Source organism: Brienomyrus brachyistius, chromosome 21 (genome assembly GCF_023856365.1).
Source record: "Brienomyrus brachyistius isolate T26 chromosome 21, BBRACH_0.4, whole genome shotgun sequence".
Classification (NCBI taxonomy): domain Eukaryota; kingdom Metazoa; phylum Chordata; class Actinopteri; order Osteoglossiformes; family Mormyridae; genus Brienomyrus; species Brienomyrus brachyistius.
In genome coordinates this window covers 7,345,084-7,361,082 of record NC_064553.1, presented here as the reverse complement: position 1 = coordinate 7,361,082, position 15,999 = coordinate 7,345,084, and the positions used below count along the sequence as shown (strand labels likewise).

Genomic DNA, 15,999 nt, shown 5'->3' with positions numbered 1-15,999 from the left:
GCACTGCAAGGTGTATCGTACTATATGGTTTTATAGTTTAATACTTTTATGAAGAACCGGTCTGGCTTCTCCGTGACCGAGGCGGTCAGCTACCGAGTTAAGCAGTGCAGCGATCACACATACGCCTCAACTGCAGTTGCAAGTGACGCTTGACATTTGAGCGCAAAAATAATAGAATAAAAGGCCGGCAGAAGCGCGGCACCTCGCTTAGCAACCTGTGCAGGCGGGAGAAGCTGCGCGATCGCCGTCATCGTTCCTGTCGCCTTGTTGTGCAACCTGTCAGCATCGCTCCTGTGATAAGGTATTCTTATTACGCTCAGTTACTGAATGCATTCCGTGTGACAGGACACTCATATTACACTTTCGAGCACTCAACGCACCTCTCTCACAAGAGGCTATTCTTAATATGGGAGGGGGCTGTGTGCTTCTCTGTGTACGACCGAAAGCATAGCAATCTGGTAGGCGGCAAGTTTTTTTTTATTTTTTATTTTATTTTTACCTTGGTGAAACCTCATCCGTTGTTCACGTCGTAGTAAACCGCGAGCTGCTGTTAATACCCGAAGCAGCCAGGTTAACAGAGACCTTCCTCTGCATATCAAACCGCAGTGGATCAAAGGTCTACCTAGCTAGCACCGTTTTGTATCTTTTATGAGATGGGTGGTATTTATTTATTTATTTTACGATGCTGCCTTTCTGATTTCATGGTGTAGTCACTATTTTGACAGTCCCTCCCAGCCTTGATTGTTCTTCTTGAAATTTTATTCGCAGTTCATAGCTACACGTATATTTTATTTTATTTATTTTGTTGTCCGCTGACTGTCGCTGTCTCGTGCTTGTCAGACACATGTTTGAAGGTCAGCAGCTGTCGATAATGAGCCTGAGTTGCTTTTTTGGTGTCAGTATGGCCCCCTGGCAACCAGCAGTGTTGTGTGTTAATGCTTAGCTTTGCTCATAGCACCGTGATACCGGTCAACGTAGATTACATCTCTAGATGAGCTATATGTTCAGCTATGACAATTAGTGAAAATTAAAAAATGCAAGCTGTGTAAATTCTTACCTTGAAGCTTTTTACATGAAGGGCGAAAATACGATAAAGTATTAGTCTTAGCATGTAGCTAAAATTACAGCATTATTAACAGCGGGTGTCCAGCCTGCCTGTAGCTCATTATCTCTCCATCTTAATTACCGAACTTTCTCGCAGATCGTGTTTAAATGGCCTGCTCCTTCTGCCCCTCGATTGGCATCTCTTGCTAGATGTGGTTCTTGTTTATTTCCTAACACTTGTAACTATTATTTCCACAAAAGCACTACATAAACATCCCATAAATTCAGTGGCATCGCAAAGCGAGAAAAGCGGTCTAAACACAATGTCTCTAGTGGATGCCGAATTGATATAGGGTGGCCTCGCACAGGAAAAAATGATAACTGCTGAGAAAATATAAAAATGGTCCCATTACATATGGATGAAATAGGCAGACCATTTTCTCGCTTTATTTTTTACATATACCCTTGCTTTTTATAGCCTGCATTTTAATAAATTACATTCTGTTTGATACATATTTGATCATTGAATACTTAAATTTATTATTAAAGAATGCATAATGTATACAGGCCATCTCTTGGTATACTATTTCACATATTAATACATACATTTTGTAATATACCGTAGTAATAAAATGTTTAATCATTTTAAATATAATGCCAGGTCATTCAAATAGCTGTTTACAAGTACAAGGAAAGCGCATGTTGTTGGTTAAATGTTTAATTTAGACTGAAACAGTTACTTTGTTGCTTTGCAGTGATTGGCTGTGCGTAATCTTGCTAATTGTCAATCATGCCAAGGTGTGCATCTTGTAAGTTTATGCATCCTGGAACACAGACACCTTCTCTTTCTCTCTCCTCCTCCTCTCTCTCTCTCTCTCTCTCTCTCTCTCTCTCTCTCTCTCTCTCTCTCTCTCTCTCTCTCCCTCCCTCTCACTCTCTCTCCCTCCCTCTGCGGGGTGGAAAGGTAGGGTCTGACAGCTCAGGCTGTAATGAGACAAACCTCCGCAGTCGAGCACTGGGGTGTGCTGTGGAAGGGGGTCCAGGAAGCGCTGCTACGCGCCTGTCAATTCTCCGCCCCAGAAGCCGAGGCCCACCCTTTTAACTCCGTCCCTCAGTAGCTGAGCCGCCCGCAGACACAAATAGAAAAGTCTTACTTATCTTCGCATGGGGAGCCAGGGGACTCTTCCCCTTTAAATTAAGTGGGCGGGGTGAGCGTGTGGCGAACCCCACGGAAGAACAAAAGAAAATTCCTGGGAAAAAAAAACGCTGTGGAACGGTGATTAAGATTAAGGCAGCGATAATTCAGGTTATACACGTTTGTGTGTGGCATCAAAAAACAATGACAAATGAACGCTAATTATCTTTGTCATTATGTTTGCTAGTGTATCACTGGAATAAAGTGCTAAGATTACTTTGCTGTTTAATAGGCTATGATTATCATTTTCAGGCGTCTTAGTCTAATAAAAAATATTTAAAAGTACGTTTCCCAAAAGAGTTTACTTTAAAGTCTACAGTGTTTTTTTATGATTGGAGATGTCAAAGATTTGGACTTTGTGATGCAACAAATTGTAATAATGCGCATTAATTTATCTTGAGAAATTAACCATTTGCATAACTTTGCGTTTGACCCAGTGTCATATAAGTGGTACTGTTGCTTCATCTTTGTTTATTGCTTTCTTAGTTTAGGAAAAAATAGATGGTTTGTTTTTCTAATAATCATCATTAGGAATCTCTTTGAGCTGCGCTAACTTGCAATAATAGCATACACGAAACACACTTAAAGCTGTAATACGTGCTTTCAATAGGATGAAGGTAGTGTCTGGTTTTACCTCAACAGGGGTCACTGGTGTTTCGGGAACTTGAGGAGATAAGGAGGACATAGGTCTATATCACAGCTTGTCCAAAACTGTTTTGTAAGTCCTTTCACGCTGACAGGTACTTGTATGAATGATGATGAGGGGGAAGTGAATGGACAGTGTTCTCATTTAAATATTCACGATCCATTTACTTTAGATGTTTTCTTTCCCTTCGGAAATGAGAATAAACATTAATTATGTAGTGGCGATGGCACGATGTAGAAACAGTCCTCGTGAAAGCTCACGGCGCCTTTCAGTGGCAGAGTGGTGTTACTGCAAAAAGAAAATGTCATGGTCACTCGGTTAAGATGGTGGAGAAGGGTATCGAAATCTAAGTAATACCAGCAATACAAAATGTTACTTTAAAGAGCCATTTGGAAATAGCTTTGTGAGATAGTGAAAGGTGTGTGTGTGCATGTGTGTGTGTGTGTGTGCATGTGTGTGTGTGAATATTTCATAGCTCTCCTGCAGTCCACATCCAAATGGTGTTGTAGTTACATTTGACATTTCAGTTCCTGGAGTGGGTGTTTTTTTAATGCTTTAGCAAGCGAAGGGATCGACTGACTGCTGCTTTACCTTTCTGTGTTTCAGTGGGCACCCCTTATTATATGTCTCCAGAGAGGATACATGAAGACGGATACAACTTCAAATCTGACATCTGGTCACTAGGCTGTTTACTCTACGAGGTAATGTTTTTTTTTTTTTTTTTTTTTTTTTTTTAGGGGGGGGATCCGATCCATGAAATGTGGGACAATTATTATTTTTTTGAAGGACCAGTATGTGTGACCAAAATGTTGCTGGCTCAGATTTTGAGAGGCAAGCCAGCGAGCGTTTAACCTGAGTCACTTCAGAAAAACGTTTATGAAATGTGGCACGCTAGCCTACCCTAAAAACCGAAACACCCTATCATACAGCACAGTTAGAGCGTTTACAGTAAAATCCAGCATTATTTTATTTTTATGAGCTAAGCACTCCAGAGAGGAAGCCTGTAGCATTGCTGAAGTTTGCAGGCAAGATTTAAATGACTGTTTCATATGTTTCTGATATCGTGCTGTTTTTACAAGAACGATAACCTAACCTGTAGGAATGACTTCTTAAGTACGCAGCAGCGCCATCGGATTAATGGGTCAGCGTGATTGGAAACAGAGGTTGCCTCCCTCTGATGAGGAGCGGAAACGGATTTGGACTTTTTAGAGGGCTACGATTCTTGTGCAAGTTAACTCTCACGGTCTGCTCAGCTGAGGCAACCACGGCGATAGATTTCCTCAACCCCGCACCGTCGCGTTGCAGGGCCACAGGAGATGTGCAAGTTCTTTTAAAGAAGAAGCTGAGGCTTTCGGGTGGCTTGTCTGCCCTGCGGTCTGCCGGTGGATGGGAGACCTGAAGGAAACTGGGGGGAAGGCATGGGGAGGTGGGGGGGGGGTTACGACACAGGAGCAAACGGGTTGGGGCCGCTCATCAGCAATGCGCACAAAAACATTTGAAGTTCAGCACCTTCTTTCCTTTCAATTTTCTTTCAATTATCTCAGAGTAATTATCCTTCACTGTGGAGCGAGCACGGGGGCTGGGGGGGCGAGGGCGCGTGCCCCCGTTATACCACCTCCTGAAGGGCCTCAGGCTGAGAAGGGCCCTCCGAGTTCACCTCGTCATGGAGACGGCCGTTCTCGGCGCTAATTAGACTCCCACAGTGCGCCGAGCCGGCAGCACGCACCTGGCCGTGGTGCAGTGCAATGCAGGCCAGCTGAGGGGACACTGGAGAGCAGAGAATGCTTTATGTAATGTAAACCCCCCCCCCCCCAAATCTAAACTCTTATCCTCATCCCTTGGCTGCCCAGGTTCAGCGTCCCCTGCCTCCCTGAAATAAGTTGGCCATGCTAATAGGGTTTTTCGGAAGGTGTTCGGCTGGTTCGCTGAACCTGTTTCCACACAGGTGGCTTTAGCTACTAGCTCAGCCGACTACTGCTAACCGCGGAAGAGCAGCTGCTTTCGTTATCAACAGAATAAACTTGCGTGAAATCCTTAAAATGCCAACCATGCTTCAACAGATCGATCAGTACAACTCATCTGTACCACGGATACATGCTGTGTCTACACCAAACGTACCGATTTAATTCCGAGTCTACAAAAACGGCGGAGTGAACAAGACCGCGGCTCGTCTGTCTCCATGACGAAATGAATCGCAACGTGAATATCGGCAGTAACTCGTGGAGTATCGGATCAGTGTATCGCTTTTGAAATACAAGCTGGATGCAGCTGCATTTGTTTTCTAAAGGTCCCTTCATCCTGCTTGTTCTGCTTCATAATATCCTTTGGGGGCATTTACCATGTTCTCTTCTGTCTGTTGTGGGTAATGAAACGTGTGATTTGAAGGTGACTGGTACAGCCCAGCCTGGTGAGTGTATGTTTACATTCAGGTGCTTAACTGATGCTTTTATCCAGTCCAGCTAACAGTTTTAGTTTGTCAGCTGGATGTGTTTTACAGCAGTGTTTCAGGTTAAGCGCGGCACGTGTGTGGAGGACCAGGTCCTTTACCGCAATGTTACCCGCTGCCCAGCCGCAGCACCTGGCTGAAGGAATCTTCCGGTTGAGGCCCGAGAATGAAATCCGTATGGATTCAACGGTGCATTTGAGTCACCCGTCTCTGCCCTCTGAGTTCTCGGAAAGCACTCATCAGAACAGGAGGCGTGTGGCACATCCTGGATGGGATGCCGGCTCAGTCGTCATTCTCACCCTATTGGGCCACCGCACCAGCCCTACGCCATTCATTGCTGGTGCTTGAATGTGCAGATTTCGAGCTCTTAATGGATGCAGGTTCTCTGGAACTAATCTGGCTGGGACCCGAACGTAGCAGCGAGTGACCTCCAGGGTCGCTGCATTCCATCACCATTTCATCCGTTTCAAGGCGGCACCTTCATTTGAGCCTAATACTTCAGCGTACTCCGCCCCCCTCCCTGCGCGGGCGTCCAACACACGATGTGAGCCCTGCTCAGGATCCCCAGGGATTACTATGACACTCGCAGCACCATGGTTACATGTGGCGATGACGGGGTGTCCTGCCATTCCGGCACCAGCAATCTGTGTCACCATATGTCACCGTTAAATGAAATAATAAATGTTGTTAACATCAATCGTTTATAGAAATTAAAGGGAAGCCATAGATGGACATGTTTTATACAGTCACAGAATGGGTATTTCTTCCTTTGTTTTTCTGATGCTGCATTTGTACGTAGTCTTTTTCTAAGTCACATGATCACCTGTACATAATGACTGCGGGCGTATCCGTGTTTTCTCTGTGCTGAACGTCTGCAAGGGCGTAAAGCTGTTTATTTGAAATCCCGGGGTTCCCTGGGTTCCCATTGGTTTCCCCCAGCTCCTCGCTGCCGGCGCGATGCTTCATTAACGGCGGATTAGAGCGGCTGACAGAAGCGCTCGCGGTCGGGCCGCCGCCACGTGACGAGGTCCCGCGAGGCCCCACGGCGCAGATTTCCCGCCCCACCTTCTCGGCGTAGCCGTTGGATGGCATGAGGCTTTAAGGCCGGCTAGTCTGGGAATCGACGCAGCTGCTTGGCTTTGATGTGCAGCCGTCAAATGTAGGTGCGCTTCATAAACACCCACATCTCTCGGATCATTTTGAATAGATCCCCTATTGGAAATGTCTGAAATGACACATATCTGGCTTTGCGCATTTTAAGCCTTAAAGAATCTTTGATATGGTAAAGAAGCGTTTTAATCAGCTATAAATCCTTGTATGGTAAGTAGATGTGGAATAAGCGGAGCATAACAGGCACGGAAATATATTAAGCTCAAGGTGCCAAGCAGACAGACTCCTGAAGTCAAACACAAAGGTGATTTTGTCACTTAAATCACGCAGTTTTGTTAACGCCGCGGAAGCGAAAGGACTTGGCTAGAGCAAACAGATGGCAGGCAGAGTGAGGTGAGACCTATCATTCACAGCACATGTTAAAGGGCAGGCAACAAGCAAACCTACACTGTATCATGCCTATAGGTCGCAGGGTGTCTGAGGATCATTCGCTGCACTGGCTGTCCAGGTGACGGTGTGCATGGGGATGTGGAATGTCCCATAATGCATCAGGGGTTCATGCCCAGCACGAGTTTGACTTACGAGTGTTCTTACAAGTGAAATAAGACAAATCGGCACCATGATCTGTCTTTACATTACTGATGAGGAAATTACCCCAAGACTCATTTGGGTTTGTAACAGCAAAGAGAAGCAGCCCAAACAGGGTGGAAAGTGCGTGCTTCTCTGTGTTTTGCTTTCTTGTTTTTAATGGGGAATGTTCAGTCTATTGAAACAGTGGGATACATACCACCGCAGCTTAAATACAAAGTTTAAAGGCTCAGCAGGTGCAATTTTCATAGTCATTTTTGAAAAGAATCAGAGCAAATTGAATAAGAATGTGTTCCCTGGAAAGGGATTCTGCATTCGAGAAACTGCATTTTAACAAACGCGTTTACAAGCATTTTCCAAAGCACCTGGCGTACGTTTCAGTGGCTGCGAAAGGCACCAGCATTTCTCCGGCACAGTAAAATAAGTATGTATCCTTCCCAGAAGTGTTGTATGAATTTTCTTCTCGGTGCTCATGACGACCGGGGCTCACCGGAGAGCAGCATCCGGTGTGTGAGGCAAGAAGATTTTAATTGGCGCGCAGGGCGGAGGAACAAAAGCCAATCAATATTAATGAAGTCGTCGGCAGATCCTCCACTCCTGCGGTGGACCTTTACGCGGCCGTTGAGGGCTGTCAGGGCACAGCGGTCGGGCCGACCGGCTGACTTGGGGTTGTGGGCTGCGGGTCGTGGCGGGTGGGGTGGGGTGGAAGCGAGGGGGAGGGCGTGACACCCCCCACCCCCTTCCGACCCCCAGCAGACCACCAGCGGGCCCATGTGGTCCGGACGGACACGGCATACTAATCGGCAGGGGGCTGGGGGAAGGTGTGGGAGGGTGGAGGTTAGCTGGACCCCAGAGGTCAAGGGGCAAGTCAATCATTTCCCCATTGTCTCCTAGCAGAGGATCAAATTAGCCTGAAAAATTCAGCTGCCTGGAGTGAAGGGCGAGCAGCTGTCAGGAGCAGCAGCGCGAGGCACTAATGAACCAGATGAATAGTGCAAAAACTCCAAAATAAAAACAGGACAGTTGACATTTTTCATCTGTCAAGCAGAAGATGCATGAAAATACAATAGTCCTTGTTTAACTCTTTGCTGGATGCTCACAACCTTTTCTAACTGCAAATACGTGGCCTGACACTTTGTGTCCCCCCCCCCCCAGTTTCTCGCCTTCACATGCACACAGGCGTACATGCACACACCCACCCGGAATACATTTACATTTCACAAAGAGTCTGCATAAATTCGTAAGGTAATTATTATGTGCAAGAACTCGGGCATTGCTGAATTCAGCCAGATGTTTGAGTAAACAGAAATGCAGAGGTGCAGTATTAACCAAAAAAAAAGAAGGCTTCTTTCTCTGCTGGAGATTTTTCAAACATGTGTATTTTAAAACGCCGGTGCCGTCAGTAATGGCTGTGATCCATTCCCGCGCAAGGGTGTTGTCGCCCAATTTGTCGGACGGAGCAATTGATCAAGGAGGAAATGGGGGGAAAACGTGGCAGAGCGAGCAGAAGGATTTGGGTAGCACCGAATCTCTCGCACTTCATCGCGTGTGTAGGGGCCCTGACCACGTCCGACAGAGGTTTACCTTAGCGGTTAGCAGTCACTGCGTCTGTGTACACCATCAGTGTGTAAACAGTCTTCAGTTCCTGTCTTTCGTATATAGAGACACATTGATTTAGCTACCGAAATGCTTTCAGGGCATAGAAAACGGTTGTAGAGTGGAAGGTGCTCTGTGGGTTGCGGCACCTCCTACAGACGCGAGTGACCCTGAGACGTATCCACCACAGACGGGCCAGAAGCTTCGAGACCATCCCGTAGCCGGGGAGGCCGGATTAGGCGGATTAGCCAGGCACCAGGTGGGCCGCCACATCCTTCGTTTACCACCAGGCGGGAGCTGGGGACCTCGGTAGGCTTGGAGGGTGCCGACAGCGAGGAAGCTAATCCTGTCCCCCATCCTGCTCCTCCCAAACAAGCAGCATCACGTGTCATTTCCTGTTGATTTTTAGTTTGCTCTTCCTGCTAGTGTTTTGCACTTCTCTTTGTTTGATTTTATTTTTTATTTATTTATTTTTTTGTAGTGGGTGATTCCACTTTCATTCATTATTCCTGATTAGCTGCAGAAGTGAACCCAATGAAGAAACAAATCCTGCTTGATAAGATCTATTAAGTGTTATGAGTAGAATAATTGTGCATTGCTGTCTTGGCTTGGTTTAGTACAATAGACTGAGAAGTATAATACTGAGGCGCAGTTTAGCGACATCAACTAAATCAACTTTAGCGCAACATATCGAAGAGTTAGAACTTCCTGGTATTTTCTGGTAGCCAATGAGATGATGGTAAGGGCGGAGCAGTTACCTGTTCAGCAGCAAAGAGTGAGATTGATGCTTCAGGTAATTTTGGAATATGCAGTCAGCTCTGATTGGTTAACTAAAGACAGTAGTTTGTTTTGGGGTGTTTTTAGAATGCGATATTGGATGAAGGTTAGAGAACCGCCATATTTTATTCAAGTATTTTCCTTTCTCTCTTATAGGAAAGACAGTAAAGATGGTCCATCTGTGTCAAGCTCAGCACTATTGTAGTCATGCAAGGCTTGCTTGCCAAGTTATCAGTAAATGTTTGAAGCTTTATACACATGTAAACCCTCTCTTTCCGTACGTTATTTTAACGGGTGCTGCAGTTAGCTATGAATTCAAAGCATGCTCATTATCTCTTATTAGGATGAGCCACACCTACAGCGTCTTGATCTTCCTGAATTGGGTTCTGGCACATTCCATAGCTTCTGTGGGATGAGGGCCCAGGTAAATGAGGCTTGGGCCCTGCCGCCCTTGCAGGAACCATCACCGGATCAGGCCTCGCCTGGCTGAGAGAGCCTCGCTCACCGAGAGCACGGTGCACAGTAGGGATTTCCGCGGTTTACATCACACACGTGCACACAGACTCGCGTGAACCACATGTCCCCTGCCAAATCCTAAACGTGCCAAGCGAGTCTTCGTGATGGTGAGCCACCCAAGCAGGCCGTATCTGCGCGTACCCGCTGGGCACCACATCCTCCGACATGCCCGCTAAACTGCCCGGACAGCGTGCCGATCCGCCTTCATAGAAATATATGTCCTCCCACTCCTGGTTTGGGAGCGAAGCTTTGATGAAAATAGTGTTTATTTTGGCCATTTTTTAATGCACTAAATTATTTAATATGCAGAACAGAGTGGTGACTGTCCTTGTGGGGTGTGTGTGTGTGTGTGTGTGTATGTCTGTGTGTATATATATATATATATATATATATATATATATATATATATATATATATATATATATATATATATATATATATATATATATATGTGTGTGTGTGTGTATATGTGTGTGTGTGTGTATATGTGTGTGTGTGTATATGTGTGTGTGTGTATATGTGTGTGTGTGTATATGTGTGTGTGTGTATATATGTGTGTGTGTATATATGTGTGTGTGTATATATATGTGTGTGTATATATATGTGTGTGTATATATATGTGTGTGTATATATATATATATGTATGTGTGTGTATATATGTGTATGTATATATGTGTATGTATATATATATGTATATGTGTGTATGCATATATAGTCTAGCATCCCGTCATAAGAGTAGTAAGTAAAAATGACACACCTAATGAGACCCCCCCCCCACACACCCACTGCTTGGAGTTTAAGGCAACCCCTCAGTTGAGACTGAACAGTGGATACATTGCGGTCTGCCCCCCACCCACCCCCCAGACACTTGAAAGGTTTGTTTTCGCTCTCCCCAGACGGGTGGCATCCATTACCGCATATCTTTTTGTACTGCCAGCACGAGACAGCCGAGTGGTAATGAGCGCCCGCGGCAAGATGCACAGAGCTAATTGGATTTTGCGTTTCCCGCTGTCCCAATGAAGCACATTGTTAGCTGCAATTAAAACTGTTATTTCCCCCTAAATTCGTCACGTTGGCACTGAGAGCCTTGTGTATGGCTAGTCTGTGGTAGCGTTAGTGTCGATTAAACTAATGTAGTATGATCACAGGCAGGAAGCCCATGTAACAGATTGATTTTGCTGAAAAGTTGTCCTTCAGCCTCTTCGATAAATGATCATTGTCACTCTATACCAAACAAAATGGTTGGCGGAGCCCCATTCCGTCATTAATTTTATGTTTAATTTAATTAATGTTTCTTGAATCCACTTCTGTGTGTTTTCTGTGGTCTCCGATGGGGGTCGCGGCTCGTCCACACGGTGACCGTGGGCAGCCATGGCTTGGCTTGGCAGTCACTCCTGCTCCTGTAATCCGCCGTTTCCGATTGATCGTATCGCTCGGCGAGTCTCCGCCGCTTGATTAAAGACGGACAAATTACAAAGATGGCGCGGGGGAAGGGGAACATCTGGAGCAAAGCTGGCACCCGGGACATCGCCGGTGTGCGCAAACGCACGTCTTTGTGGCTTCTGATGAGCTTGGGGTGGGGGTGGGGCGAGCAGCGGGGCTGTGTTCTGCTCACGGGAATGCCGATGGCAAGTTTCAGAACACACATGTTGCGTGTGAGCCTGGTCTTCTGTTTAAGGCCTTCCGGTGAAATGACTCAAGCAGTGATGAGATTCCCACATTTATAAGCAGTGTTTGCAGTAACCTGTTCAGAATAGTCACGCAAAACTTGTGTGTGCGTCTGTGTAATTGTTAATTCATTCATTAGAATGACCACATTACAAATGGATAACATGGGATCTTTAAAATTCTCCATTCTAGAATAAAACCATGTACCTTCTTGTATATTCTCCTTTAAAATACATGGTATTAGAAAAAAAAAATCATTTGCTAATGTGGAAATTATTTGGGGTTTTTAGAAAGCACACAATCTAAAATAAGAGTTTCCTTGCAGAATGCCTCTCTCTTGTTAAGAGGGAGCCCTCTGTACTTCAAACAGAACTCCATGAGTTAGCAACATCGTGGACAGTTTGATTTTGAAGGGGACACAGCTTAATTTAAATGCTTTTATTTTTATTTTTTTGGGGTTGGGGGTGCAATTGAAACCATGCTAACGCTCTCATGCTCCGACAATAATTATGTTACTACGAGAAATCAGCTGACATGTGCCTTTGGGGTCAAATTGACCCCAGGGTAGGTGTGAGCATTAAATGTTGGAGTACACATTCCCTCCCCCGGAACACAGTTCCTCCACCCCTGGTTTGAAGAGCTGCACACTTTTGAATGAGTGGCCTTTTGACTGGTGGGGCGCCCCCTAGCTAAGCTTGAGCATGAGTCCCGGACAGGTCAATGACTTGCTTATTATACAGCTCGGTCTTCTATCGGGCAAAACGCCAGGTTGGCACTAAGATCGGTGCTTTTCCATTGGCATCACAGCGAGCGTCTGGTCCCTGCACCGGCATGATGCATGTTCCTGACTGCAGCAATTCAAAATGAGTCACCATTTCCTGTCACGGTAGCCACTTCCTGCCTCTTCATGGTGTCCTGCTTTCTCCGCCTCCCACAGATGGCTGCCCTCCAGAGTCCTTTTTACGGGGACAAGATGAACCTTTACTCCCTGTGTAAGAAGATCGCGCAGTGCGACTACCCTCCCCTGCCCTCTGACCATTACTCTCATGAGGTAACGTTCTCTGGCCGGCCTTTCCAGAAATTTCTTACTCTGTGGTGGCAGACTGTGCTCCTAGGCCTGCGATTTTGACATTCCATTCAGCCGGAAACTTTTGTTCCCTGCTAAAGCATAAAGGCTGCCGGTGATGAAGCTGGTTATCTGTGAGCCATAGACGTGTCTCAGTACTAACACCACCCCCCTTTGTATTGGAAAGGCGTGAAAAATGTTGAAAAAGAATTGTAGCAAAATTAGGCTTGGACCCATGCTGTCATGTTCCGCATCAACGGGATGATCTGTCTCTCTGTAATTCACCATTTGGCTCTGCCTGCACTAATCCTAAACAGTGGAACGTGTGCAAACTGAAATTTCTGCTGATGTCTCCCCATCCTCCGTGGCCGCCGTCTCCGAAGCTGGCATTTACATTAGAGTAATTGCTGTTTCCCGCCTGGCCGTTCGTTAGCGAGGCCGCTCGTCATGCACGCGGCCATTTCCCGTGCATCGCGAGAGGCCTGCAACAAGCCGCCAGACTGCACAGCGAAACCTCAGAAGGACGGCCGAGGATGTCAGCTGTCGTTCTTTGTTGTGTCATTTACTGTCTCCCCTGCCCGCGCCCGCAACCTAGCCTCCCCCCCCCCCCCCTCCCCGACCACCGGCGTGTCTCCTACATCCACGAGCGCATGAATATTTCACAAATCTGCATCTTCATCTTTTATTCCTCTTGACTAATTCTGCAGACGGCCGGCGTTGGCATCTCGTATGCGGGACTGATTAGGAGATCCCGTGCAGGTGGTTGCCATGGCGACGCTGTGCGGGGGTTTTTTAATGATGATGCCACTGCTGGCGGGTTGGAGGCGCCCTGCTTGAAGGGCTGCCGTGGTCGCTGTTCTTGCTCCATTAAAATGTGAATGTGGGGTGGGGGGGGCTTTTGAAAACGTGTGGGTGGGTGGCTGGGTGGGTGGGGGTGGCAGTTTCTCTTGTCTGTTGGGTAATTACTACAATATTACACAAGTTGCCAAGTTACTGGGGTATTACATGGGTTGCCAAGTAGTGAGCAGAGAATGACACAAAAAATGTATTTTTCTGGATAATGGCTTCACGTGTAATTGAATAAGCTGCAGGCTGAACCGGACATTTACATATAATCCTGTTATACAGAATCATTTATAGTAGGCCTTGTATATCGTAATTCACACTACTACAATACATACTGCATCCTGCTCACATCCTTGTCTCTGCATTTCTGGCTCTCTTTCAGCTCAGAAAGTTAGTAGACATGTGCATCAACTCCGACCCCGAGAAGAGACCCGACGTCACCTATGTGTATGACATCGCTAAACAGATGAAGGCAATCATGCTTAGTAGTCCGCAGTAAACAAAAGAAAAATAAAAAAACTAAGTATCACGGTTATTCAGCCTCTGCTTTCGCAAAACAAAGACACATCGAGGTCTTTTACAGTGTTGGTTACAGTGTAACTAAGCACTGCAGTTCAGGTCGAATGGTTTTAAATGAAGTAACACGATTGTTAGTACTGCAGTTCTTGTGCTCTAAACCCAAAGTAACCTATTAAAGTGTGTGATTTTTATCAACTGTCATGTAAAAAATACCATCTGGTACAGTAAAGGGATCCTAAATGTATGTGCCACTTAGAAAATTCAGCTGATTTTGAGATATTTAAATTCATTTGTCCCAATTCTTGCCCATCTGCTAAATCACCCCATAAGCAAACAGGGTACACAGTCAAGGTGTAATACTGTACCTGCCTAGATGAAGACAAGTAGCCAGTTTTCACTGTGCACCAGTGCCCGACTGTAAATGTCGCTGGTACTGAAACAAGACGGTGGTCTATGAATGTAAAAACGACGCAACATAGGATATCAAAAAATCAAGCAAGTAATCGATACAGTGCCTTTCAGTGCAATTCTTATTAATTTGCCGGGGATTTACAGCCCAGGGAGGTTATTTTAGGGAAAATTAGCATTAAATTGAACTTTAATTCATGCAATATAAGTTTTCAATAAGTGCATTTTTATCAGAAGTATAAAGATAAACAATATCCCCATAGGTGTAAACCTTAAAGTGCTAGTATGTACAACAGTCACTGTTTTAGTTAATTAATTTAGACATTTTTTTCTTATTGTTCATAATGATGCAATTTGCGTTCATATTTCAAGTATGTTTACTTTGTTTCATTTTATTGGGAGAATTTTTTAACAAAATCTGTTTATGTATGTATGTGCATGCCTGTATATGTGTGGGGGAGGTTATGTTTATATCACATTGTGGGGACCAAACATTCCCCACAATGTAATAAAAACCTGTTATTTTGACCTTGTAGGGAGCATTTTTCAGGTCCTCACAAAGATCTGTGAATGCACTCAGAAAAGTAAATATGGACAAAGTCTCAATAAAAGTCTTTTATTTAGGGCTGGATGGGGGTTAAGATCGTCATGTTGGGATTAGGGTTTGCCCCATAGAAATGTATGGAGAGTCCCCACAAAGATATAATTACAAACCTGTGTGTGGGGGGGGCATGCCTGGAAAATTGTGACTCTCGTGTTCTAAATTATTGATACATATTATTTCAAAATTGTCATCGTGCACTCGGTCTGATGTATCAAGATTTAAGGGTTTTAAGTAAGAATGACGGAATGTGCTCATATTTGCCAACCTTGATTTTTCATTTCACTCCTAAATCCCTGTATGAGCGAGATCTTTTTTGGCATGGTACTCAGACGGAAGCATTTATAAAGGCAGCTTTAGTTCCGTATCACTCTAAAAGACTACATGCCATGTTAATTCAGGCTTCTCTACGCAGACAAGCCTCAGCCTTATTGTATGGGAGTTTTCAACGTTAAGTTGTTATGGCTATCAACTTCTGCACTATTAGTTGAAAAATGTATGCATTATCTGTTTCGTTTGCACAGGTGTCACCTTAGCTTCTGGTTGACTCTTTTTCCCTGCTATTTATGTAAAAGTAACCCTAGATTATGAATAATTATGCCAATAAAACATTTAGCTAAACTTCTAGCAACTGCAAAATTAAACTGATTTGTGCCTTTCAATTCTGATTTTGTCACATATATTTTTCACTTTTCAATTATGGAACACAGTGTAGTCTGGTTTAATTCGAATGTGTCCTTGACATGTGGCTAAAAAGGCAAATAAAAGAGTTGATTTAATTCTGTTTTTGATTTTATTAAAGTGTTTATTATAAAAGGCCGGATGGATAATTTTATCGCGATCGCAATAACCTTAATTACCTTCATCCTAAACAGGAACCACACTTTCGTCATCTTTTGAAAGCATTTTTGCAAAAATCTCATCCATTTTCACAGTTGAAGAGATGTAAGAATTTATTTGCTGCTTTTGAAAC

General features: G+C 44.8%; 1 protein-coding gene across 3 annotated transcripts in view; it reads left to right on the top strand.

Moving 5' to 3' along the window:
- Positions 1-15,805, top strand: part of LOC125716681 (serine/threonine-protein kinase Nek7-like) — a 40,258-nt gene extending 24,453 nt beyond the window's left edge. For all 3 annotated transcript variants that reach the window (XM_048989269.1, XM_048989267.1, XM_048989268.1), the window contains 3 exons: positions 3,492-3,586; positions 12,524-12,637; positions 13,881-15,805. In XM_048989269.1, coding sequence (XP_048845226.1) covers positions 3,492-3,586; positions 12,524-12,637; positions 13,881-13,997 — 326 coding nt within the window. In that variant the 3' untranslated portion in view covers positions 13,998-15,805. The remainder of the gene's footprint in view (positions 1-3,491; positions 3,587-12,523; positions 12,638-13,880) is intronic.
- Positions 15,806-15,999: the final 194 nt, after the last annotated feature.